Here is a 27,596-nt window from a genome sequence, read left to right on the forward strand (position 1 = left end):
GTCCCCCTCTATTTGACACTGGTTAGGCCTCACCTGGACTGCAAGGAGAACAAACCTATCCATTCTAAATGAAATCAACCCTGAGTGCTCGCTGGAAGAACAGATCCTGATGCTGAGGCTCCAATACTTTGGCCATCTCATGAGAAGAGAAGACTCCCTGGAAAAGACCCTGATGTTGGGAAAGTGTGATGGCAAGAGGAGAAGGGGACGACAGAGGACGAGATGGCTGGACAGGGTCACTGAAGCGACCAACGTGAATGTGACCCAACTTTGGGAGGCAGTGGAAGACAGGAGGTCCTGGTGTGCTCTGGTCCATGGGGTCACGAAGAGTTGGACACGACTAAATGACAAAAACGAGGCCTCACCTTGAGTATTGTGTCCAGTTCTGGACACTACACTTTAAGAATGATGCTGAAAAATTGGAACAAGTTCAGAGGAGGGCGACGAGGATGATCAGGGGTCTGGAAACCAAGCCTTATGATTAAAGGGTGAAAGAACTGGGCATGGAAGACAGGGGTGACTCTGGGATGATTATAAGAACAGAAGAAGAGCCCTGCTGGATCCGGCCAAGGGCCCATCTAGTCCAGCTTCCCGTGGCCCCACCAGACAACGAGATCCCGGTCTCCTGATCCCCCTCCCCTGCATCTGGCATTTTGAAGTACTTCCCTTTTAAGCCTGGAGATTGTACACCCCCGTGATGGCTTGTCACCTGCGATGGACTTTTCCTCCAAGAATCGATCCAGTCCCCTTTGAAAGGCACCTAGATGCCAGATGCCATCACCACATCCTGTGGCAAGGAGTTCCACAGACTAACCACACGCTGGGGAAAGAAATATTTTCTTTTGGTTTGTTCTCACTCTCCCAACAGTCCATTGGAGTGGATGTCCCCTCGTTCTGGTTTTGTGTGAGAAGGAAAGGAGCTTCCCTCTAACCACTCAATCCACCCCCTGTCGCATTTTAGATGTCCCGATCATGTCCCCTCTCAGGCGCCTTTTCTCAAGAGCCCCAAATGCTGTAGCCTGTCCTCATGAGGGAGGTGCCCCAGCCCCGTCATTATTTTCGCTGCTTTCTTATGCACCTTTTCCAGTTCTTTTTGTGCAGACTTACCCGTAAGCCCTGGAGCATTGCATACAGATCAAGGACAGATCCTACCCATGTTCTCAGTCATCCCCATTCATGACGTGACTTACACAATCCTGATTCAACCTACATTTCTTTTATATTGTGTTTATGGCTCTGGCAAAAAAAAAAAGTTGAAAATGGCTGCTTTAGATTACTACAGATGTCCCAATAAAACCATTTCCACATAAAGCTTTGAATGTATTTGAATAGAACATGTAAACCAAACACACTGAATCCAATAATATGACCTTTCCCAGAAAAGCCCCATTTCTGGGGACACCGTCTACACAAGCTACTTCTGAAGACAAATTTAGGGGCAAAATAACTCACCCAATACTGGTCTTTTTGTGTAATCATGATAGAATTGGTGCTTTTGAATTGTGGTGCTGGAGGAGGCTCTTGAGAGTCCCCTGGACTGCAAGGAGAACAAACCTATCAATTCTAAAGGAAATCAACCCTGAGTGCTCACTGGAAGGGCAGATCCTGAAGCTGAGGCTCCAAGACTTTGGCCATCTCATGAGAAGAGAAGACTCCCTGGAAAAGACCCTGATGTTGGGAAAGTGTGAAGACAAGAGGAGAAGGGGAACGACAGAGGATGAGATGGTTGGACAGTGTCATCGAAGCAGCCAACGTGAATTTGACCAAACTCCGAGAGGCAGTGGAAGACAGTAGGGCCTGGTGTGCTCTTGTCCATGGGTTCACGAAGAGTCGGACACAACTTATCGACTAAACAACAACAAATCACGGGGTTTGCCAATTGTTCCAAGGGGCTCTTCCAAGTTTTGGAATTGAAAGCCCTAAACCTTCTGGGGCTAGGCTGTCCAAAGGGCTCTGTGACTGTGTGATCCTAACCAGCAGCCTCCAAACTCCTGCCGTCTTATCAGAACTTGCCCAACGAGATGAATTTGGGAGTCCTTTTATAGCTGAAGGACAACGTGGAGGGAATTCTCCCTTTTGTGGCTCGGTGACTCTAAAAAGGATGCTTTTGGCGTAGCTTTTCCCAGAATGGGTTGATGCCAGCTGGATGGAGCCAGACAATTGATTCCACATCATTGCAGCTGCAGTCTTCTAATGAACACCAGGCCTTCAAAGTGGTCTCTGTGAAATTTCAGTCTCCATTAAGCAGCTACAGTTGGCTCGATCGTCAATCCAAATGGAGACTGAAGCCAAGAAATCAGAAGAACATGGAGACTCTGGAAGGAAGCAGTGAAAGGAGTAGAAGAGATCATTAAGGGTCAGGATGGGTCACTGGAGACCAAGGCCAAGATCATTCACCCTCTTTAATTCCTGGTCACCTATGTATGGGTGTGAAAGCTGGACAGTGAAGATAGCTGGTGGGGGGGGGATGATTTGTATGAAAGGTGGTGCTGGAGGAGAGCGTTGCAGATACCCTGAACTGCTAGAGAGATGAAGAAGTGGGTCCTAGAGCAAACCAAGCCTGAAATGCTGGATAACTCAGTGGCTGAGCCAGATGTTGGGAGTTCAATTCCCCCACTGTGTGCCTCCTTGACAGGGGATGGACTTGATGACCCATAGGGTCCCTTCCAGCTCTGCAGTTCTAAGATCTAAGATGATAACTAGGGGGAGGATTTCTGTGACATTTCACATTTTCTCTGCAACCTACATTTGAACCATAGGCAAGTTCAAACAAGTTTATGAGTAATGTATTCTCGAAGGCTTTCACGGCCGGGATGTTTACGAGATTATGACTAATTTGGCCTTTCTCACCGGATTACTCATAAAGATGTTCAACCCCACCTGTAAGATGAAACATAGGTCACAGGAGGGAAAAATGACATGACAGAGAAATCCTCCCCTTAATTATAACTATTTCTGGAGGCAAAAATTTGGAAATTTACCCTGTCCTATTTTGGGCACATCATGAGAAAAACAGGATCCTCTGGGAAAGACAGTTGTGCTGGGAAAGGTGGAAGGCAGCAGGAAAAGAGGAAGGCCAAATGCGAGACAGATTGACTCCCTAAAAGAAAGCACAGGCTGGAATTTGCAAGAGCAGAGCTGCGCTGATGAGGACAGAACAGTTTGGAGATGGCTGAGTCCTCAGGTGGCCATAAATTGAAGGTGACCTGAAGGCACATTAGAACAACATTTCCCCAAATTTTGTGATGCCCAGCATTATAGAGACTTTTCAAGGAGTCAAAAATAAAAGCTCAATAAAGGTACAGTGGACCCTCTACTTACAGAATTAATCCGTATTGGAACGGAGGCTGCAGGTCGAAAAGTCTGTAGGTCGAGTCTCCATTGACCTACAATGCATTGAAAACTAATTAATCCCATAACCGGCCGTTTTTGTTCCATTTTTGTTCCTTTTTTTTTTCCTGGCCTGTAGGTCGATTCTCCGGCTGCAAGTCGAGTCTAAATTTTGCAGCCAGAGAAGTCTGTAACTCGAAAAGTCTGTAAGTCGAGCTGTCTGTAAGTCGAGGGTCCACCGTATTGCCAAACTTTATGAGGACTTTGTATTCTAAGGCAGAAATAAAAACTGTTTGGAAAAAAGTAAGCCATCTGCACAGTTGGAAGGGCCCTCTAAGGCCATCGAGTCCAACCCGCTCCTCAAGGCAGGAATACAAATCACAGGATGTCTGCCAGGCGGTTGTCTAAATTTCACTTGAGTGCCTCCAGGGTTGGAGCCCTCCCCACCTCTCGAAATCATTAGTTCCACTGTCGTACTGCTCTAACAGTTAAGACATTTTTCCTGATATTCAGCCTAAATCTGGCTTCCTGTAACTTCCTGTAACTTGAAACCGTTGTTGTGTTTCAACCACTGTTGTGTCATCCTCTGGATGATAGCCTTTCAAATATTTGAAAAGTGGTATCCTATCCCCTCAGCCTTCTTTTCTCAAGGCTTAAGAGCCCCAGTTCTTTCAGTCTTTCCCCGTAAGACTTGGTTTCCAGCCCCCTGATCATCATCCTTGTCACCCTCCCCTAAACTTGTTCCAATTTGTTAGCATCCTTCTTGAAGTGTGGTGTCCAGAAGTGGACACAATAACTCAAAATGAAGCCTAACCAGTGCTAAATTGAGGGGGACTAGCACCTCTTGGGATTTGGAAACTATACTTCTATTAATGCAGCCTGAAATAGCATTTGCCTTTTTTGCAGCCACATCACACTTTTGGCTCATGTTTAGCTTGGGATCTACGACAGTTCCAAGATCCTTCTCACTCGTCGCTTTGCTGAGCCAGGTCTCCCCCGTCTTGTAACTGTGCAATGATGAATGAAATTGATGAATCGGTACAATCACTCAACTGGATCCTTTTTATCAATGAACTGAACGGCCTCTTCCAGAAGCTGCTTGTATGCCTCAGCAAACATTTGGGCGCTAGATGCTCACCCCTAGACCCCTTCTTGAATACAGTACTGAGAAGCTTGGGCACTTACATTGGTGGTTCTGCAAGATGGTAACACCACAGCAGCACAAACCATCGAGAACAAACATCTCCCAAGGTCGTGAGCATTAAAACACGCCGGGCCGCTGTTGGAGAATTAAGGTAGTTGGGACTTGGTGGTGCGGCTGATTGGCTGGAATCCAGCCTGTGGGGCCACACACTGACCTACATTTAGTGCCCTGAATGTGCACTGAAACGGATGCCTGGCTGGAGAAGGGCTAGTGGCTGATGTGGTCAGGGCTCAGGAGGGGGACCCGCGCGTGCTCTTCAGCTGCAGCTTCCGGAGTGCAATGTTGGAAAAGAGCCGGGCTGGGTTCAAGCCACAATATCTGCAAGGGGATCCATCCCGCTGTGGCCATGTTTGTTACAGTGCGATTAAAATAAAAAGGAGACCATGTAAAGACAAAGGAAAAGGAAATTAAGAGCTAAGAAAAAGTCATTATTTTTGACTCCCTGTTGCCCGGCCATTTTTTTTTTCAGGGCCAGGATCTAATGGTTGTTGTGGGTTTTTGGTGCTCTGAGGACAGTGTTCTCTGAAGATGCCGGCCACAGAGACTGGCGAAACATTAGGAAGAACATTTATTTATTTATTTATTTATTTATTTATTTATTTATTCATTCATTCATTCATTCATTCATTCATTCATTCATTCATTCATTCATTTGATTTATACCCCGCCCATCTGGCCTATGAGACCACTCTAGGCGGCACTAGACCACTCTAGTACAACCTTCAGAACACGGCCAAAGAGCCTGAAAAACCCACAACAACCACCATAGGATTTCACAAAGATTTTTTTCCTCCTGGAACACCCTCCCCCTCCAAATGTAGGCCTAAGTTTCCATGAAAGATGGCCATGGATATCAAGGAAGTTACAACACATTTGTTTGTTTGTTTGTTAATTAATTAATTAATTAACTAATTAATCAATCCATTAATTCATTCATTCCACATTTCTCCTTATCTACCATTACAAAGTATCAGGAACTACAAATCACAATTATGTGTTTAAATTCACTACAAACTAGAAGTCATAAAGAATCAACTGGACACTTACTATTTCCCCACAAATTTGTAAAATAAATAAATAAATACATGTTTTAAGCTGGCTCCTGAAAGACAAAAAAAGGAACAACTTGTCTGAGTGGTAGGACCTTTGAAAATTTTGTGTCGGGGAGGCATCCAGCACCTCTGAAGGCTAATGGAAGCGTTCCATGATCGCTACGTGTTTTATACAAGGCAAGCAGTGGTATGCCAATGCAGCATCGCGCTATATCAGTGGAGCGCTATAATGGCGAAGCGCAATAGAGGCCAGAACCCAGTTTGCAAACACATTCTGCAGTTGCTATTGAAGGATCTGCCCCCTCGTGACATCACAAAGACAAGCCCCTTCGTCTCCTGTCCTGGCTCTAAATTTCAAGGACTGAGATGCGGCTCACCTCACAATCTTAGGATAAAGACACAATGTATGGCATTAAAAGTCACCAAGAAGTCAAGACAATTCAAGAGCATAGCAGTCCTCATCTCTCCCCCCCCCCCCCAAAAGCTTGTGTCAGGAGGTAACAATTGCAGACTTCCAGATTCACGGCTCCGTCCGGCTAACCAGGCTGATCCAAAACAAAATACCAGTGATATACTTAAAAGTTTGCCCAGGATTGGTGTTTGGAAAACTGGCTGCTACAATTAATGTTCAGCATAGATAAAAGGCACTCTGCATGTGCACTGAAACACCATTATTAGTGTCTTGGGTTTTTTTTAAAAAAAGAGAACTGTAATTATGCTGATTTTTTTGGGGGGGAACCCCCTACAAAATCTACAGTTGAGCATTTTGGTTGGTAAAATAAAAGTACTGACTGTGTAACCAAAAAAAGTTATGTTGTGTGCTAAACACTTAAAATATAAACTCAAGTTTTAAGGAAAAGATTGATCGGCCGGACCATTGTCGACAACACGAAGAAGGGTTTGTGTTACACTGAATTCTTCTTGAGCAGGAGTAAAAACCTACCTACAGTATTTTCAAATATACGAAGCAAAGCAAGTGGCTTGTGTGTTTTTAAAGTTCACCAGTGAGAAGCAAATGGATTTGAAATCCTGCATCTTCCAATGACATCATTTGTCTCAATTAATGGCGTACAATAAAATAGATATACTGCAGTACCTTCCCGGTTGTATCTTGGAGCAACTGGTTCTCTTTAGACAGGCAAGGAAGTAAATATGGCAAGAGGTGGGGGTACAAATAACCAGGCTAAATATAGTTCTTGCTTTCTCACTGTTGCTGCCACACATGTACTCAATGCCAAGTTAGGTTTAATCCTGCCACCAGCATAGCATCCTTTCTGTCTACCTTACTTTGCGTGGAAATAGATCTGACGTAGGCGCTCCGTCAACATGAAAACAACCCTCAGCCCCGTATGTTTATTGCACACGGCAACCCTTTCTGCAGCTTGAAGACATTATTTTTAGGAATCCCTAGCCTTGCTTGGCTAGTAGCCAAGCTGGCCAGGGTACTCTTCAAAAAAGGCCAATGCTATTTTAGGCTGCGTTAACAGAAGTACAGTCTCTAAATCCTGCGAGGTGCTTGTCCCCCTCGATTCGGCGCTGGTTAGGCTTCATCTTGAGTACTGTGTCCAGTTCTGGACACCCCACTTCAAGAAGGATGCTGACAGATTGGAACAAGTTTAGGAGAGGGCGATAAGGATGATCAGGGGCCTGGAAACCAAGCCTTAGGAGGAAAGACTGAAAGAATTGGGGATGTTTAGCCTTGTGAATATAAGAGTGAGGGGAGATAGGATAGCACTTGTTGAGCATTTGAAAGGTTGTCATACAGAGGAGGGGCAGGATCTGTTCTTGATCATCCCAGAGTGCAGGACATGCAATAATGGGCTTAAGTGACAGGAAGCCAGATTTAGGCTGAATCTCAGGAAAAATATCCTGTTAGAGCAGTACGACAATGGATCCCATGACCTCAAGAGGTGGTGAGTGCTCCAACACTGGAGGCCTTCATGAGAAAATTGGACAACCACGTGGTAGATATCCTTTGATTTGTATTCCTGCATTGAACAGGAGGTTGGACTCGATGGCCTTAGAGCCCCCTTTCCAACTTCCCTCCCAACCCTCTGATAAATGATCTCTAGGCCTCCAGCTTTTTTGCAACACAAAGTTTTTTATTCTTAAGGAGGGAATCCAGTGTGGATCTTTCGTACATAATGCATGGGATCCGACTCTAAGCTCTATACAGTATGTGGAAGGGATGGGAGATCTTTGGCCTTTCACATATTTCGGACGACAACTCCCATAGTCCCTTATGGGTTGTCCAGCGTAACCCTGTTGGTTCTCCTGGAACATTCAGCAGCTTTTCGTACTGCCAACCATGGCATCCTCCAGGAGAGGCTATCAAGGCTGGGGATTGGGGTGCTGGCGTTTCAACAGTACTGGTCTTTCCTCAATGGCCACTCACAGATGGTTCAGCTTGGAGATGCTGTTCCAACCCCTTGAATCCCACATTACGAAGTTCCAGAGGGGTCCATACTCTCTCCAATGCTGTTTAACATCTACGTGAAGCAACTCAGAGAGGTCACCAGACATTTTGGAGTTTGCTGTCATCAGTATGCTGATGACACGCAACTCTGTCTCTCTTTTTCTTCTTCTGCAAGAATGTTGTCCAGAACCTTCAGCACCACTTAGCATGGATCACGAACTGGACAAGGTCCAACAAATGGAAACCTAGTCCAGACAAGACAGAGATCCTTCTCAATCAATCAATCAATCAATCAATCAAACAATCAATCAATCTTTATTTGCGGTCTCCGACCCATTAATGGAGATCCTTCTGCTGGGAAGGGAGTTGCCTACCCCTATCTTGACAGGCAGTCTCTACCAATGCAGATAAATGCATTGGTAATATCAATAATAGATTACTGCCATGCTCTCTACGTGGGGCTGCCCTTGAAGATAGTATGGAAACAAAACAAAAAAAAAACAGTTCCAAAATATTTTAGCTAGGCTGATTTTGGACTGTAAATAAATTTGAACCTATGACCTCAATCCCAGCTCACCTACATTGGGTTCCCGATTAGTTTTCATGCCCAATTCCAAGCTGAGAGAGGTCTGAAGGGCGTCAACTTGGAATCATGCCTTATTGGTGGTGGCCTCATCCCTATGGAATAAACTTCCATGGGAAGTGCACCAGACCTCCGCCCCTGAGTATTCAGAAAACTAGCCAAGGCAGAGCCCTTCAAGATGGCTTTTCAGAATATAATCCTGTAGGCAGGGATTTAGTAACCCTGAAATACTTTGCACTTTGTGTCGCTCTCCCCCCCCCCCTTTTTTTGTCTTTGCCAGGTGGTTTTTAATGGTCATCCCTAGGGTTGTTTCTTTAATGTTTCTCTGGTTCGTTGGCGGAAAAAACGAACCAGGAAGGAGAGCCCTGTGCTTGGATGATGCGTTAAACAACAGGTAGCCATGGTTTGAGCGGGTGATCCTGTTGCCAGCAAACCCGGTTGCCGACTGCTCGGGGCTCCCTCTGAGCCAGGCAGTTCCCCGGCTTCTCATGCGCCATAACTGCAGCCTGAGAAAATCGCTGCTAAATCAGTGGACATGGCAACCCACCCACCCCGTTTCACGTTTCTCTGGTTGTTATGCCCACGTTTGCTAGAGAGAAGAAAAGGGGGCTACAAATTTGTTATTCTCCTAGCATCCGAGCAAGAGATCCACCTCAACCAGGCTCTGTTGGATCTGACGCCATCCCGTCACATCTCTGACTAGCAGCCTCCAGCAGCGTTATTTCTGACTCCTGCCCGGAGATCCCTGGCATTTTCGGAGGGTCTCCCATCCCACCACCAGTATCCGGGCCTGATCCTGCTTAAGCTTTTGAAATCAAGCCCAGTGTTTAGGGAGGCGTGGAAATCTGTGGATGCAGGAAGCAAGCTACTTTTCTACTGAGAAAAATCATGGGGGCATCTTGTCTCACAGGGTCATCCCTCATTGATTTGGATCAGGAAGACACTAGAAGTCATATCAACAGTTATATCCATGAGCAGAAAATTAGGGACAGGCTCAAAGGGGCTGACTTCTATTTTGTTGTTTAGTTGTTAAGAATGGATAGGTTTGTTCTCCTTGCAGTCTGTATCAATTCTTTGGTGGTCAGCCTTCTTTATGGTCCAGCTCTCACTTCCATACATTTCTACTGGAAAAACTATAGCTTTGACTATTCGGACTTTTGTTGTCAAGGTGATGTCTCTGCTTCTTAAGAAGCTGTAGAGGTTTGTCATCGCTTTCCTCCCAAGAAGCAGCTGTCTTTTAATTTCATGGCTGCTGCCACCATCTGCAGTGATCATGATGCCCAAGAAAGTGAAATCTGTCACTGCCTCCATATCTTCCCCTTCTGTTTGCCAGGAGGTGATGGGACCAGTGGCCATCATCTTAGTTTTTTTGATGTTGAGCTTCAGACCGTTTTTGCACTCTCCTCTTTCACTCTCATTACAAGGTTCCTTAATTCCTCCTCACTTTCTGCCATCAGAGTGGTATCATCTGCATATCAGAGGTTGTTGATATTTCTTCGGGCAATCTTAATTCCGGCTTGGGTTTCATCCAGTCCAGCCTTCCGCATGATGTATTCTGCATATGAGTTAAATAAGCTGGGGGACAATATACAGCCTTGCCGTACTCCTTTCCCAATTTTGAACCACTCAGTTGTTCCATGACCAGTTCTGACTGTTGCTTCCTGTCCCACATATAGGTTTCTCAGGAGACAGATAAAGTGGTCAGGCACTCCCATTTCTTTAAGGACTTGCCATAGTTTGTTGTGGTCCACACAAAGGCTTTTGCATAGTCAATGAAGCAGAAGTAGATATTTTTCTGGAACTCTCTGGCTTTCTCCATAATCCAGCACATGTTAGCAATTTGGTCTCTAGTTCCTCTGCCTATCTGGGTGACTAAAATATAAAAATATAAGTAATAAAATATAATAAATAAATATAAATTTTACAATATAAAATATAAAATATAATTATATAGATATTAATTAATGTTTTAGAATATAAAAATATAAATTATAAAATATAATATAATTTAAAATGGTTCGATTCTTCCTTTTTTCCTTGAAAAGGACTCGGGGAACCTCCCGTCTCATGAAAGGATGGGAAAAAGTGGGAGAGTTCATAGTGTGTGAAATTCCCAGAAGCCCCCACACACCAGGGTGGCTGATGGAAAAGGATGATGGGAGTTGTAGTCTGGCTAAAGTTTTCCCTCCGCGCTCCTCTTCCCTCCGATCCCCCCCCGCACCCCAGGGGCCCCGAAAGGGCGAACCGAGGCTCGCGCATGCGCCCACGAGCACGGGGCCCAAAAGGGACCGGGAAGCGCTCCCACTCTTCCCTTCCCCTCCCTTTCGGGGGGGAGAGAGAGAGAGAGAGAGAGAGAGACCTTGTTGCTCAGCGAAGCCAAGCCCCGCCTTCTCCCCGTCCTCGCGCACAGCCGTTGGGCGAGCCACGCCCTCTCCCTTAACCCGCCCACCACCACCACCACCACCACCCCCAGTCGGAGGGGCCACGCCCCCTCCTTCTCCCCGGCCGGGTCGGACCCGCGGGCGGCAGTTGGGGCTGAGGCGGGGAAAGAGGAGGAGGAGGAGGAGGCTGCGCGCGCGCGCGCACGGGGCGGGCGGCGCCTGTGAGGGAAGGACGGGAGGGAGGGACCGACCGACCGACCGACTGACTGACTGGACTGACTGAGGGACGGCGTGACCGACGGCCGGCCGGCCAGCCACCCAGCCGGCCTCCAGGGGGAGGGGCAGCAGCATGGCGGCCGGTCGGGAGTCGCCGCCGCCGCCGCGTCTCGGAGCTCCCCGGCCCCCCGCCGCCGCCGTCGCCGTCCTGGCTGCCGCCCGAGCGCCGAGGCTCCGCGACCCGCTTCTCCTCTCCTTCCCTTCGCCCCGCTGAGGGCCGGAGTGTGGAGGCCGGCCGCCGGGGCGGGAGAGAGAGAGGGACGGACGGAAGGGAGGAAGGCAGGCAGCCGGCCCAGCCCCGCCCGCCATGGAGCTCGCCAAGCCGGTCTTCCCCGCGCTGCCTCAGCCCAAGGAGGACTCCGAGGTGAGGGAGCCGCCGCCCCCGGGGGTGGAGAAGAAGGGCCGAGCCCGCGACGTCCCCTCAGGCCCCGGCCGCGTGGCTGGCCTGGAGGAACCCCCTCCCCTCGCCCTGGCCCCCGTGTTCGAATCCTGCGCGGGAGCGGGGGGGGCCGCGCGGGTACACGCGAACGTGGGGACGCGTGGTTTCAGGACCCCGCCCTGGGAGGGTGTGTCCGTCCCCTCCCGCCCTTCCCTGGGGGACCCCCCCCCCACACGAGCCTTCCCGTGTCCAGGCGGTGGGATAATGAGGATGATGAGCACGGGCCGCCCGCAGCATCTCGTGGGAAATGCCCTGACTTTTTCCCTGTTTCTTCCTCTTTTTTTCTCCCCCCCCCCGCCCCCTTGTCTTTCTCTCTCCCGCGTGGAGGGAGCGTGTTGTGGGAAAGGGGCTTGCCCGCTTTCTGGGCCCTCGCGGGGCTGGCGAGTCCCGGGGAACGGGGGGGGGGGCGGTCGGGCTTCTCGGGTCTCCAGGCCCGGAGGCGAATCTCCGAGCAATCCCCTGCTTTAGGAAAAAGAGGAAAGGATGGATGTGGGTTAGGAATTGGTTGTCTCGGTTTCTTCTTTGGTGAAACTGCGCTCCAGTCCCTTGGTTTTTTACATGGTGTACACCGCCCAGAGTGGCCTTGGGCCAGAGGGGTGGTATAAATAGCAATAATAACAATAGTAGTAGGCAGTACAGTAGTAGTAGTAATCGTAATCATGCATATACTGTACATACATGCATACACACATACTGCACTGATATTGAACAGATACTTAGGTTTTTGGTTAAAACTTGTATCTGTTATATAGGATGCCAGTCCATGTACAGTATTTATAATTTTGATTTACTGTGCCTGGTGTTTTTAAATAATAATATTAATAACAACAACAATAATAATAAATTTTTAGTCTTTCTTAGAAACCCACCAACCAACCAGGGGTCTTCCTCCACCCCTTCCAGACTCAGTCTGCTGCTGTTTTTCTATGCATGTTGCTTCTGCACAGAATCCACCCGTTCAAAAGCCAGGAGCTGGAGGGTGGGGGTGCTCAGGAATGGTCATGCCATTTCCCAGAGACAGTGGTGGACCCCTAACCCTGACCTGCCTCTGTGACATCACCAGACCCCCACCATCCATCCTGTCTCAGGCTTTGGCCCTGTGGTCCCAGGGCAAAGGATGCTGCTGATACTTACCTGGCCATCCTGTGAGTGGCTTCACTCACACTCTCACACCCCTTTTGAGAATAAACAAAATCCATCACCTCCACTTGAGAGAGGTCGTAATATGAGGAAAAACAGCGGGGTGGATTGTTTGTACAGAAAGTTAGGCTTTTGTCATTATCATAGAATCATGAAGTTGGAAGGGGGTCTTTAAGGCCTTCAAGTCCAACCCCCTGCTCAAGGCAAGAATACAAATCACAGGAGATCTGCCAGCTGGCCATCCAAATTTCTCTTAAATGTCTCCAGCGTTAGAGCCCTCCCCACCTCTCAAGGTCATGGGTTCCAGTGTCATACTGCTCTAATGGTTAGGAAATGTTTCCTGATATTCAACCAAAATCCTGTAACTTGAGCCCGTTATTACTTGTCCTGCACTATTGGATGATCAAAAAAAGATCCTGCCTCTCCTCTTTATGACAGCCTTTGAAAGTGCTGTCTTATCTCCCCTCAGTTTTCTTTTCTCAAGGCTACATTCCCTTCATTCAAACTTTCACTTTGCATATTAGATCCAAAGCAGATTGCACTGTCCTAAGATAAAAGGAGTAAATAACACACTTTTAATACACACCTGTTGTTTGTTAATGTTTTGATATTTCTTCACCAATTGAGCGTTTCTCTTTTTACATTCTGCATTTGTTTTCCGTTGTTATGGGGCTCTGTTAGTTGCCCCATAATATTGGTTGATAATCCTCAGACTGCATGTATTTTGCCATTTTCTTCCATTGGCTATCACAATGAATATAAAGTGTGTAACAAACTGTCCAGAGTTCATTAAAAGCAGTAGAGACAATGCATGCCCAATAATGCCAGAGTGAGGGTGTCTGCTCTGGAAAGGGTCGCTTCACTGGGAGTGATCCCCCTTAAAACTGCCTTTCTGTATGTACTGGAGTTTCTTCACTCCAGCTCCAAAACATAGTCCTACCCCTGGTTCAAAAAGGTCCAGCTTGGGCATGGAACAGGTGGGATTTGATTTAAATCGCAAATTTTAAAATTGGATTTTTAAATTATTATTTAAAATTTTAAATTGAGTCTTAAAATTTAAAGTGTAATTAAATTCATTGTTTAAATGAATTTGATTTTTAGAAATAGATTTATTTATCCAGGTACAGAGTAGGTTCTGTCTGGTTCACAATCTCCTGTGTATCATTGCTGGAAAATTGCACTCATTTCACACCCTGAAATAACCCATTTTTACTACCTGGTGGTGCATTTGCACTGTCAATGCCTGTGATTACCCCTGCAAGGAGGTCATTCACCAGTACCAGGGCCCTTGTGGAGATAGACCCCAGAAATGTATGTTGCTGACAGGTGCATTTGGTAGGGACACGGGAGAGGGTCCTCTCTGTGGCTGCTCCCCAACTTTGGAACTCTCTCCCACTGACAGCCAGCCTGGCCCATCTTTGCTGTCCTTCCGTTAGCAGGCAGAGAAAACCTTCCTCTTTAGCCAGGCTTTCCCTGAATGGGGCTTTTAAATGGATAGTTGTGCTTTACTGCCCTGAATGTGTTTTTGGTGTTGTTTTTGTTTACTGTCATTGGTGGTATCTATTTGATCCTTTTTAGCATTTATATACTTACTGTTTTTAACTTTTAATATTATTTTTCAATGATGTAAGGCACCTTAGGTCTTTCTTAAGGAGAAAGGTGGGATAAAAAGATTTTAAATAAATAAAGCAAGTCACTTTCAACTAACAGCAATCCTCATGGAGTTTTTGAGGTGTGCAAAATGTTCAAGGAGTGGTTTACTGTTGCCACACATACCCGGTGAGTTGTTCTTCGTAGCCTCTGTGAATGCACACAACTGGGTTATTCTGCGCCTGTGCTGAACCTCTCGGACGTTTCTAGAGTTTAAAGACACATGATTAGTGGGACGTTCCCCCTTGGAGCGTATGCTCCGTCCACCACTGATCCCCTCAGTTCCTTTTTTCTGCCGTGTTGGCTAGACCTTTTTCTGAGAACTATAACGATCTATTGAGTTGAGGTGATGCCCTGCTTGACAACGTTAATTCGTTCCAGCTAAATCGCTGTAGAACGAAAACGTAAAGCGAAATAAAAAAGCCCATTGAAATGCATTGAAAACCGTTCAATGTGTTCCAATGGGCTGAAAACTCATAGTCCAGCGAAGATCCTCCATAGGGGAGGCCGTTTTCGGTGCCTGTGCAGTGAGGAATCCATCCCTATGCACAGCGGGGCCCATTTTGTACACTCGGCGGCCATTTTGAAACCCAATGATCAGCTGTTTTTGATCGTAATGCGAAAATCGGTTCCCAAAGCAGGGAACCGATCATTGCGCAGTGGAAAAATCCCATTCAAAATATCACCATCAAGCGGATTCGTCGTTAAACGGGGTAATCGTAAAGCGGGGCACGACTGTAATCCTTTCCATCAAATCATCGTTTATTTTCTTCAAATTCCTTTTCAATCTTTCTTTATTGGACGTTTCCCCTGTGAGTTTATTCCAGTTTTTCTCTGTCTGCATTTTCTGATCCCGTCCTCGCCCACAACGGTTTTTCCTCCCCTTTTTCCCACTCTTTTATGTCCCTCCCCAGGGCCTTTCAAGTGGTGCCACGACCGTTTACCTTTTCTGTCTTGGAGAACAACATCTGACACACTCCTGCTCCAAGTGTAAAAGACTAAGTAAACCAGCGCTAAAACTGCGTTTACAAAGACGGAGATCTTAGCTCTGGGAGAAATCTATGAACCCCAGACCTACTGGAGGATGCCACACCCACCTCCGGTCGCTATGGAGTCTGCACAATCTTCAGACCCTCGACCCGATCGGCAAAATCCCCCTGTATCCGTTTCCAGCCCAGCGACTCCTTCTCACCATAAGGAGAAGCCAAAGTCCACTTCAAACAAAATTGGTGTCGACGATGAAGGCCTCAACTCGCTCTCTAGAGTCTTCTAAAAAGAAAAAAGACAAGATCACCTCAAAGAAACCGAAAAGACCCTCAAAGTCCACTCAGCTTGACCCACCACAGCCGATTCTTCCATCTCTCATCCTGGAAGAATCATCTAAAGATGCTCCGGGCTCTCTTTCTGACAGAGATGACCTTTCTCTAGTTCCGGCCCAAGCTCCAGCCTCCGCTGCTAGCTTATCACTGAGTATTGGCCTCTCTCCGGCTGATATTCATTCCTGCCAGGCCTCAGCCCATTCGAGCCCTGCATCATCAGGGCAGGCAGTTCCAGTTGAACTATCTGGCTCTGATTTGTCTCTCCATTCTCCTAGAAAACATCGGGAGAAGAGACATCTATCACCTGCATTGTATGACCTCCCACACCGGGAGTACAACTATTATCCGCAGTTGTCTCAACACCAGTTCCAGGATGATAGAAGAGATAGATACTACCAATATGACCCATATCTACCTGACAATCCTCAAGAACAACTATATTATGATGAACCTAAACAGGTCCGCTATAATTTACCGTATCCACCTTGATACTCACCTTCGATTCCGATTCGACAACATCACATACCAGTTCTGTTCTCTCCCATTTGGGCTTTCCGCAGCATCGAAGACATTTACCAAATGCATGGCACCAGTATCTGGCTACCTTCGACTCCAAGGTATCAATATATTCCCTTCTATAGATGACTGGTTGATAATCTCAGCCCTGGTTAAATGAAACCCTGCCCTCCACCATTGTGCAGCATCCAGGAGAAGATGACATGATTGTATTTGAATAAATGTAGATTGTTGTACGTGAGCAAAATAAAACATCCCCTGAAAATAAGCCCTAATGAGTTTTTTTGGAGCAAAAATAAGACCCTGTCTTATTTTTGGGGAAACACGGTACTAACACTCGAGCTCGCACGTCAACTCACCTGATGGACGTTTCTCCCCAATTTGCTCGTCGGAAACCCTTCTTGCCTCTCCAATTGACAGTACAGGTTACCACCGATGCCAGCCCGTCAGGATTAAGAGCACATTGCCAGCATCAAAGGATCCATGGCCTATGGACAAATAAAGAGAAAACATTACACATCATTCACCTCAAACTCTTAGCAATTATCAAGGCTTTCCATGCTTTCCTACCACTTATTGCGGGTCATGCAGTCCAACTTGCTACGGACAATACGAAGGCCCTTTACTACATAAACAAACATGGAGACACACATTCTCTATCCTTACTGTACCTGACCATCAAGCTCTGGGAATGGTGTTCCCTACATCACATCTTCCCAGTAGCAGTCTACATACAGTTGTGTTCAAAATTATTCAGCCCCCAATGCTGTAAAGGGGTTTAGGGACTATAGTGTACATTTGGAATTGTATTCAGAATGAAATCCTACAAGGACGTTTTAAAGAACCAAATGCAACTAAAATAACATCAATTGTTTATGTAATACAGTAGTAAATGTTTCTTTTGTGGTTTCTTCATTGCCACAATTATTCAACCCCTTAAAGACTACCACTCTGAAGAAGAGAGGTTCATTCAGGTGTTTTCGAACAGGTATTGAAAACACCTGTGGATGTCACCGAGCACCAATCAAGCATAATAAGCACCAATTAGGCAGCTTTAAAAGGACTGTGATACTCGGCTCCTTCTAGACATTTACTGGTGTGGTTACAAACATGGTGAAGTCAAGAGAATGGTCCAGGAAGATAAGAGAAGAGGTGATTTGTCTTCACAGGAAGGGCAATGGCTATAAGAAGATTGCAAAGAAGTTAAACATACCAAGAGACACCATAGGAAGCATCATTCGCAAATTCAAGGCAAAGGGCACTGTTGAAATGCTACCTGGTCGTGGAAGAAAGAAGATGCTGACTTCGACTGCTGTGCGCTACCTGAAGCGTAGAGTGGTGAAAAGTCCCCGTGTGACTGCTGAGGAACTGAAAAAAGATTTGTCAGATGTGGGTATAGAAGTTTCAGCTCAGACAATAAGGCACACACTGCGTAATGAAGGTCTCCATGCCAGAACCCCCAGGCGCACCCCCTTGCTGTCTCCCAAGAATAAGAAGAGTCGACTGCAGTATGCCAAAAGTCATGTGGGCAAACCACAAAAGTTGTGGGATAGTGTTCTGTGGACTGATGAAAGAAAATTAGAACTGTTTGGGCCCATGGATCAATGCTATGTTTGGAGGAGGAAGAACAAGGCATATGATGAAAAGAACACCTTGCCTACTGTGAAGCATGGCGGAGGGTCAATAATGCTTTGGGGCTGTTTTGCTTCTGCAGGTACAGGGAAGCTTCAGCGTGTACAAGGTACCATGAATTCTCTTCAGTACCAGGAGATATTGGATGAAAATGTGATGCAGTCCGTCACACACCTGAGGCTTGGGAGACGTTGGACCTTTCAACAGGACAATGATCCCAAGCATACCTCCAAGTCCACTAGAGCATGGTTGCAGAGGAAAGGCTGGAACATTTTGGAGTGGCCATCGCAATCACCAGACTTAAATCCGATTGAGAACTTCTGGTGGGACTTAAAGAAAGCAGTTGCAGTGCGCAAGCCTAAGAATTTGACTGAACTGGAGGCTTTTGCCCATGAAGAATGGGCGAAGATACCCGTAGATCGCTGCAAGACACTTGTGTCAAGCTATGCTTCACGTTTAAAAGCTGTTATAACTGTAAAAGGATGTTGTACTAAGTACTAAGATTGAATGTCACTTGGGGGTTGAATAAAAACTAATAATGATGTGAGCACAGAAAAGACATTTGTGGTTATTTCATTATAAACTTAAGGTTATATTTCTCTGACCTTAGTTAGGCATCCTTCAGTCTCGAAAGACTATGGTAGCGTGCTCTGTATGGAGGACTTGGAACAGCGTCTAGTGTGGCTGAGGAGGCCAATTCGAGAGTGACAATCCCTTCCACACTGAAGACAAATCCAATCTGTCCCCTGTCCAGCTCCCTGGTTTTGCTGCTTTAGTGACTTCCTCTTTGCCTCGGCCTGCTGGGCAAGGGTCGCTTCAAATTGGGAGAGCCCGCGATGCAGTGCCTGCCTCCAGTCTGAACGCTCAGATGTCAGGGTTTCCCATCTGTTGAGGTCTATTCCTAAGGCCTTCAGATCTCGCTTGCAGACGTCCTTGCAGCTGTGGTCTCCCTCTGGGGCGATTTCCCTGCACTAATTCTCCATACAGGAGGTCCTTTGGAATCCGACCATCAGCCATTCTCACGACGTGGCCAAGCCAACGTAGACGTCGCTGTTTCAGTAATGTATTCATGCTGAAAATTCCAGCTCGTTCTAGGACTACTCTGTTTGGGACTTTGTCCTGCCAGGTGATACCAAAAATCCTTCGGAGGCAACGCATATGGAACGTGTTCAGCTTCCTCTCCTGCCGTGCACAAAGGGTCCAGGACTCGCTGCAGTACAGGAGTGTGCTTAGGACACAGGCTCTATAGACTTGGATCTTTGTGTGTGTTGTCAGCTTCTTATTGAGCCATACTCTCCTTGTGAGTCTAGAGAACATGGTGGCTGCTTTGCCAATGCGTTTATCCAGCTCGACATCCAGAGAGAGGGTGTCAGAGATGGTTGAGCCAAGGTACACAAAGTCATGAACAACCTCCAATTCTTGTATAGAGATGGTAATGGAAGGAGGTGAGTCCACGCCCTGGCCCATGACTTGTGTTTTCTTCAGGCTGATTGTTAGTCCAAAGTCTTGGCAGGCCTTGCTGAAACGATTCATGAGTTGTTGGAGGTCTTCAGCAGAGTGGGCAACGATGGCTGCATCATCTGCGAAGAGGAAGTCCCGCATGCATTTCAGTTGGACTTTGGTCTTCGCTCTCAATCTAGAGAGATTAAAGAGCTTTCCGTCTGATCTAGTCCGGAGATAGACACCCTCGGTTGCAGTTCCAAAGGCATGCTTCAGCATGACAGCAAAAAAGATCCCAAAAAGTGTTGGTGCGAGGACACAGCCCTGTTTCACTCCGCTTCGGATGTCAAAGGGGCCTGATGTTGAGCCGTCAAAAACTACAGTGCCTTTCATTCCCTCATGGAAAGATCTGATGATGTTAAGGAGACGAGGTGGACATCCAATCTTGGGAAGTATTTTAAAAAGGCCATCCCTGCTGACCAGATCAAATGCTTTTGTAAGGTCTATGAAGGCCACTAAGAGTGGCTGTTGTTGTTCCCTGCATTTCTCCTGCAGCTGTCGGAGGGAGAATACCATGTCAGTGGTGGATCTATTAGCTTGAAATCCGCACTGTGATTCTGGATACACTCTGTCTGCAAGCACCTGGAGCCTCTTCAGAACAACACGGGCAAGCAGCTTCCCTACAACGCTAAGAAGAGAGATGCCACGGTAGTTATTGCAGTCACCCCTGTCTCCTTTGTTCTTGTACAATGTGACAATGTTTGCATCCTTCATGTCCTGTGGTACTCCACCTTCCCTCCAGCAGAGACAAAAGACTTCATACAGTTCGGTGGTGATGATCTCCTTACAGCATTTCAGCACTTCAGCAGGGATGTTATCCTTTCCAGGTGCCTTGCCGGAGGCGAGGGAGTCCAAGGCCGCTTTTATTTCTGCTAGGGTTGGTTCGCTGTCCAGCTCTTCCAAGACAGGTAGGCACTCAATGTTATTTAATGCTTCTTCGGTTACTACATTCTCTCTGGAATATAGCTCAGAGTAGTGCTGTACCCAGCGTTCCATCTGCTGTGCTCGGTCCTGGATGAGCACACCTGTAGCAGACTTGAAGGGAGCAGATTTCTTCTGTATTGGACCTAAGGCCTGCTTGATACCGTCATACATTCCTTTAATGTTACCTGTGTCCGCTGCTAACTGTATATGAGAGCAGAGCTGGAGCCAATAATCGTTGGAGCATCTCCTGGCAGCCTGTTGGACTTGGCTGCGAGCAGCTCGAAGAGCTTGCAAGTTGTACTCGCTAGGACAGGCTTTATATGCTGCTAGAGCTCTTCTCTTAACCTCGATGGCTGGCATTAACTCCTCTGAATGGGCTTCGAACCAGTCAGCCATCTTTTGGGTCTTCTTGCCAAAGGTGGACAAGGCAGTGTTATAGACAGTGTTCTTGAAGTGTTCCCATCGTTCAGGTGCGTTTGCATTAGCCGGACCTGGAAGGGCTTCCTCAAGTGCTTGGGCAAATTCTTTCACTTTTCTTTGATCGTGAGTCTTGCTGATGTCAATACGTGGTCTTCCTTCCTTTTTCGTGTGATATACTCTCTTTGTTCGCAGTTTTACTCTACTACACACCAGGGAGTGATCAGTATCACAATCAGCACTCTGGTAACTGCGTGTGATCGTAATACTAGGAAGGCTGGAACGTCTAGTGAGGATTAGATCGAGCTGATGCCAATGCTTGGATCTTGGATGTCTCCAGGAAACTCTGTGTTGCAGCTTCGTGTTAAAGAATGTGTTGCTGACGCAAAGACCATAATGGCAGCAAAGCTCCAGCACGCGTTGGCCATTTTCATTCATCTTTCCAATGCCAAAACGGCCTAGACAAGTGGGCCAAGAATTATGATCAGCACCAACTCTAGCGTTAAAGTCTCCAAGAATGAACAGTGCCTCTCTTTCAGGGACTTTTTGGATAGTAGCTGCCAGATCGTCATAGAATTTGTCTTTCACTTCTGGAGTGGATGACAGTGTTGGTGCATATGCACTAATGAGGGTTACTGGTCCTGCTGATGAGTGGAGCTGCAGAGACAGGATTCTTTCACTCCCCACAGTAGGTGGAACAATGCATCTCAGAAGAGTATTTCTGACTGCAAAGCCAACACCATATTCCCTGGTCTCATTCGATGGTTTTCCCTGCCAGAAGAATGAGAAGTTTTTTTCTTTGACAGATCCCGAGTCTGGCAATCTTGTCTCTTGCAGGGCAACAATGTCCATCTGCAGTCTACTCAGTTCCATGTCAATGACAGCTGTCTTGCGCACATCGTCTATTTCTTGCAGGTCGTTAGGAAAGCCGTAGTCAGGAAAGCCAGGGGTCATTGTCCGTACATTCCAAGTGCCCAGCTTTAGGGCAGGCGTTTTCTTACGATTGTTGCATGGTGCACAGTTATCGATCTGCTTGTCGGGTTTGACCCTAAATCCCACGCACCCCGTGAAGTTAACAGACTGTGGCGAGGTAGCACCTTACTGGCTGGGGGCTGCCCAGCTTAAGGCGGGCGGTATCTACCTGGTGAGGTGTAATGACCTCTCCCACCGTCAGAAGTAGCCCCTGGCGTCATGCTCTACGCCAATTGAGCAAGTACTTATAACCGGTAACTGCTACTTCCCGTGTTGTTTCGACGTTGTATGCGAAGCTGGAGTGTCCTCTCCAGAGCACGAAGCCTGGGTAAAATAATATGGAGGATAGGCTGTTACCCAAGCAGCAGATCCCCCCTCTCCACGTCACTGAAATAGTCCAGTGGAAAGGCAAGAGCCAGCACAATTGGTTCCAGTGACGTCGCAGGAGTTGGCGGAATGATATAAACTGCCTCCGGGACTCCGGCTCCGGATTTTGCCTCGAGGTTATCTCCTGAAGCCCTTTCCATAAGTGGATATAGCCACAAGGCAGTGGAGGTTTGAAGTCGGAGTTTTCCTTCTCCTAGATGGGCTGCCTTCCAGGGCTGACGAGCCCCACCTACCCGGCCTCCTCTCTAATGGTCTGGAAGTGTTCTATGTTAGTTCTCTGACCTTCAAGTGCCTCTTTCATGTAAATGTAAGCAAGATGACTGAATGATCAAAATCAATGTCAAAATGGCCAAAACATTCAATTTCAGTGGGGGCTGAATAATTTTGAACACAACTAGCTACACATGAAAGTTTCCTTGTGGACACACGAATGGTCCGTAAACAACACAGTCTTCAATTTCCTTTGTGACCGTTAGGGCACCCCTTCCCTCGACATCTTTGCTTCCCGAGCAAATACCAAGTGCCAACATTACTGTTCTCGAGCAGGAGCTGACAAGAACTTGATCGGAGACACCTTCGTGATAGACTGGGACAAGGACTTACTCTTATCTATTCCCTCTGACACCACTCATACAGTACAAGGAACCATAATTCGACTTCGACAGTTCCAGTCGAATGCCATCCCCCTCACTCCATGATGGCCGCGACAACCATGGTTTACCCACCTGAGGTCAATGTCAACCTACTCGTTCTGGCTTCCACCTTTGCACTCAAGACGATGGGATGATTCACCATCCAGACATATTCTCTGAATTACAGAGCTGCAGTATACCACGTGTGCCAGGTGACACTAACAAGTAGAGTTTCCCAGACTTATGAAGGTACCAGGCAAGGAAACAGTATTGATAGCAGAAATAATTGTATTGAATCAAGTTATTTGCAGGATATATATACATACACATACAGCTTTGCCCTTATTTCCAGTCCAGTGGTCTAACACGGCAATTCCAATAGAGTTCAGGCATAAATCAGATCAGAGTTCCTGTAAGTCAAATTCAGCAGAGTCCACATAATTCAGTCCAGCAGTCAGATTCCTTATCCAAGATTCCTCTATGACAATACAGCACTTTTCACCACGACCACCACATCACCACGACACCACAAAGTATGTGTGCTGAGTCTGCTTGCTTTATCCTAGGGTTAGCCAATCCTAGGTTTGTTTTCTCATCTGATACGAGTCATTACCCCAGCTGCATAAATTCTTACTTGGCTTACAATTCTTAGCGTGGATCCTTACAATTACTTACAGTGCTTTTGCTCTTTTACAATTGCTTAGCACAAAACTGTATTAACAATTCTTCCAGGTTTATGTCAAACCTGTCACTGAACCTGACAGCATGGAGGATATTCCCTGCCATAAAGGATGTACTTGATTGGGCTTGAAAGCCCTCAACCCAGCTTCTGTATCAAAACAAATGGAAAGCATTTATTTCCTTTACTGATTCTCAGAACCTACCTGCAACAGCAGTCTCTTTGAAGACTTTATTTACCTTTGTTCTTTATCGCTTCAATTTTGGACTATCTCATTCCACTTTGAAAGTTTATATCTCTGCTATTATAGCTCATCAACCTTCTTATTCTGAATCAGCCAAACTTGTTTCTCATCCAACTTTGAAAAAAATTCTCAAGGGACTCAACAGTATTGGGCCCCCACGCCAATGTCCTGTTCTTCAATGGTCTTTACAACTTGTCCTCAATGCACTTACTCAACCACCCTTTGAACCAATGGCTACCTGTGATCTTAAACTACTTTCCTTGAAAACATCTTTTCATGTGGAAATAACATCTGGTAAGTGGGCTAGTGAACTTGCAACCCTCTGATCCAATCCACTCTTCCTTCAGTTCCATCCAGATAAGGTCACTCTGCATTTTGATGTGTCCTTCTTACCTAAAGTTGTATCTGAATTTCACCTCAATCAACTTATAATTCTACCTACCCTATTTCCATCTCCATCAACACCTTTTGAGCGTATGCTCCATACACTTGACGTAAGACGCCCCCTTGCCTTTTACATTGACAGGACCAAATCATTCAGAAAAATACAGAGACTCTATGTTTTCACGGGCCATAAAGGGTCTCCAGCTTCGTCGCAATCTATTTCTAGATGGATTGTCTAAACTTTCTCATTGGTGTATGAGCTAACTGGTAAAACACCTCCTGAACATTTAACGGCCCATTCTACCAGAGCAACATCTGCCTTCCCGTGGGGGATTGAACTCCCTCACATCTGCCATGCAGTGACATGGTCTACTCAATCGACCTTTGTCAGACACTGCCATCTCAATGTCAGGGTACAGAATGATGCTGGTTTTGGAAGAGCTGTTTTAGCATCCTTTCTACCGTGACGTCCCACCACAGTTTGGAAATGTTTGGGGACCACTGGTTTAGAGGACGCATGTATATATGCTTAGTGTCCATGGTTGAAGGCATGGTGACCAAATGCAAAAGCTTATAATTCCATTGTTAACTGGTGAGAAATTTTCAAAATTCTGATTACAGAAACAACTTGTCAGTAAGCAGTGAAATTGAGGAGCTAATCCAAGAACTGTTGGGCCCTCTTACAGAACTTGAGTGCATTGTGCCATAATTCTTAGGCATACTTCAGTCTCGAAAGACCATGGTAACGCACTCTGTATGAGTGTCCTCTCCAGAGCATGAAGCCTGGGTAGAATAATACGGAGGATAGCCTGTTACCCAAGCAGCAAATCCCCCGTCTCCACATCGCTGAAATAGTCCAATGGAAAGACAAGAGCCAATACAACTGGTTCCAGCGACGTCGCAGGAGTTGCCAGAACTACACGAACTGCCTCCGGGACTCTCGCTCCGTATTTTGCCTCAAGGTTTACTCCTGAAGTCTTTTCTATCAGTGGATAGGCAGTGAAGGTTTGAAATTGGAGTTTTCCTTCTCCTAGATGGGCTGCCTTCCAAGGCTAACAAGCCCCACTTACCTGGTACCATAATTATGTGCCATAATATAGCAGATTATAATCCCTGTTCCATAAACAGATCTTCAATTCATGATTGACCTGGGACAATAGTTCCTCAGCTTCAGTAACTAAAAGCTTATCTTCTGTCTGAGATACTGTTGTCATGGAAAGGAATCAGCTGAGAATTCTCACCAGAGGTTTTATGTCTTCCACTTTACCATTAGTCCCATGACCAAGTGCTACCAAAAACCTTCCTCTCTCGCGTTTTTGTTATCCATAAACCCATATGACATTCTTCACATACGAAACAGCCTTCTTAAAAGCCAGATCATTGCTATAACTAGTCCAGTACTCTCTGTTCCAACAGAGAGAAGTTTCTTCCAGTCTGACAGAAATTTACTCTGACCTGCCCATGTGATTTTTCTTGGATCATTTCACCATTTTATCAATTAACCAATCTTTCTAACCTCTTTTCCAGTGAGTGCTGATACTGTTCCTGTCCCAAGAACAGACTTGTATAAGTTATTATGCTGTTTGATAATAAGGTTTTGGTTGCTCATTATTTTGATTCAAGAACTACTAACATAATACATAACGTAATCCATTGCGCTCCTAATAGCAGTACAAATCCATGATAATGTGGTTGTTGTCCTAGTGGGTCCTAGAAAGGAGAAAGGCAGGATATAAATGAAGTAAGTTTGTTTTTTTAAACCTATCTATGTATCCCTTTCTTGTCTTCATGAGACCCACCCTTGTAATCTCTTTTGCTGTGCCTGCTCACTTTCTGTTTTCTGTTTCCCAGCTGTTGCTGAACTGCCTAAAATGTTGTAGGAACTGGATAGGTAAAAAGAAATGTGGGCCTTCCTCCAGTTTAATTTCTAATCAATGAGCCATAGAAGTAAAAAGACACATCCGGACAAGATGTAAACTCAGGTGCGAGTTTTTCAGAAAGTTACATCTATATTGTAATGGCCAGATGAAGTCGCCAGTGAGAAAGGCAGTTTTAGAAACAGTTTTTGGACATGACCCCAGAGCAGTTCCTTTCAGTGAAGGTGGTGGAGCAGGCCTGGCTGTTTGTCCTGGTGGATCCAGCTGTGGGGGTTGATGATAAAGATTGTTCTGGACTAGGTGTGATATGGCAGTTGGGCCCAGCTAAGCCAGTAAAGGCTTCTGACTGCTCTTTGATGCGACCAGTCATGCCTTACTGTGTTATCAGTTTACTTGCACTTAGTACATGTCAAAGAGGACAGAATCATCTTATGCAAGGCATGATCTTATGATTTTTCTATATTGAGCATATCATGTAGAATTGAACTCTACAAACTAGCCTTTTGTCTGTCCTGCCAACTTTCAGACCTGTTGCTAAATAGAGAAGTAAAGGCTCAGAGAGTTACCTGAGCCATTCTATAAGAATCTGGGAATCCTATATTAGCAAAAGTAGATTTTTCACCCTTGTTTTAAAAGAAACTGCATGGTTAATGGTAAAAAGATTGCTGAATGGAATCCTTAAAAGTAGTTTAACAGGTTTTTACAGTTTACAGGTTTTAAAAAAGTTTTTACAGTTCAAAAATCTGCATATAAAGGCTTGTAAGAGCAGTCCCCTTCCTCCTCCTTGGAGCTAACTCCAAAGAAAAATATTACATCTGAAGAACTGTGTTAGCTGTTGATTTGAACAGTTACACAGTACAATAAAATAATTAGTTTTGAAACTGTCAGGGAATGTAAATAATGAAGACCTAGCTTGAAGTAAATGCTTATATTTACCTTTAATACAAAACATTTCAGCACACAACAATTCCATCTTCCCAGGGCAATGTGTCTATCTGCTCGTTTTATCTTAAGTACCTCCCTGCTTGATGCTGTCTGTTGGCTCACTTTGCCGCACATACATGAGCACTCATGCTGCAGTTTGTTACTGTTTTTCATGCTTTCTTCCTTTTAGAACCCAGGATGATGTAACAGCATTTGGTTCAGCCACCCTGCACCTTTTAGCCCGTACCTGTACTCCAAGAGACCCTAGAGGTTTAGGTGGGGTTTGGTGATGCTAGCTGTGTAGTAGGGATTCTTTCTGACATCCCAGGGCAGAGCAGCTGCAATGTTTAGGCATCTAATTTGCCTGCAGACATACTAAACAGTGGGTTGTGGAAGTATGCTGTGGAACAGACAGTCTGAATTAAGACCTAACATGACCTCACATGTTCATATGGAAATGTAATGACTTGGATGTGCTGCTATAAGAAATGCTTAATGCTCTCCAAAAAAAGTCATTCTATAGTGTGGCTTCTATGATTCACCCAGTTGACTTTCTCATGCTTTCTGGAAGAATTCTTGTCCAGATTAGAAAGCTCTGGCCAATTTTTCTATCATGTTTTGCATGAGTGGTTGGTCTTATTGTTAGCGAAAAAAAAGCATGTATCACTGTACTGATGATCCATGTGCTATATGAGATGTGGCATTATTTAAAATATAC

General features: G+C 45.9%; 1 protein-coding gene across 1 annotated transcript in view; it reads left to right on the forward strand.

Moving 5' to 3' along the window:
* Nucleotides 1-11,131: 11,131 nt before the first annotated feature.
* The window catches only part of STYX (serine/threonine/tyrosine interacting protein), a 44,469-nt gene continuing 28,004 nt past the window's right edge, over nucleotides 11,132-27,596 (forward strand). The window contains exon 1 of the mRNA XM_072986882.2: nucleotides 11,132-11,606. Coding sequence (XP_072842983.2) covers nucleotides 11,550-11,606 — 57 coding nt within the window. The 5' untranslated portion in view covers nucleotides 11,132-11,549. The remainder of the gene's footprint in view (nucleotides 11,607-27,596) is intronic.

Source organism: Pogona vitticeps, chromosome 1 (assembly GCF_051106095.1).
Source record: "Pogona vitticeps strain Pit_001003342236 chromosome 1, PviZW2.1, whole genome shotgun sequence".
Classification (NCBI taxonomy): Eukaryota; Metazoa; Chordata; class Lepidosauria; order Squamata; family Agamidae; genus Pogona; species Pogona vitticeps.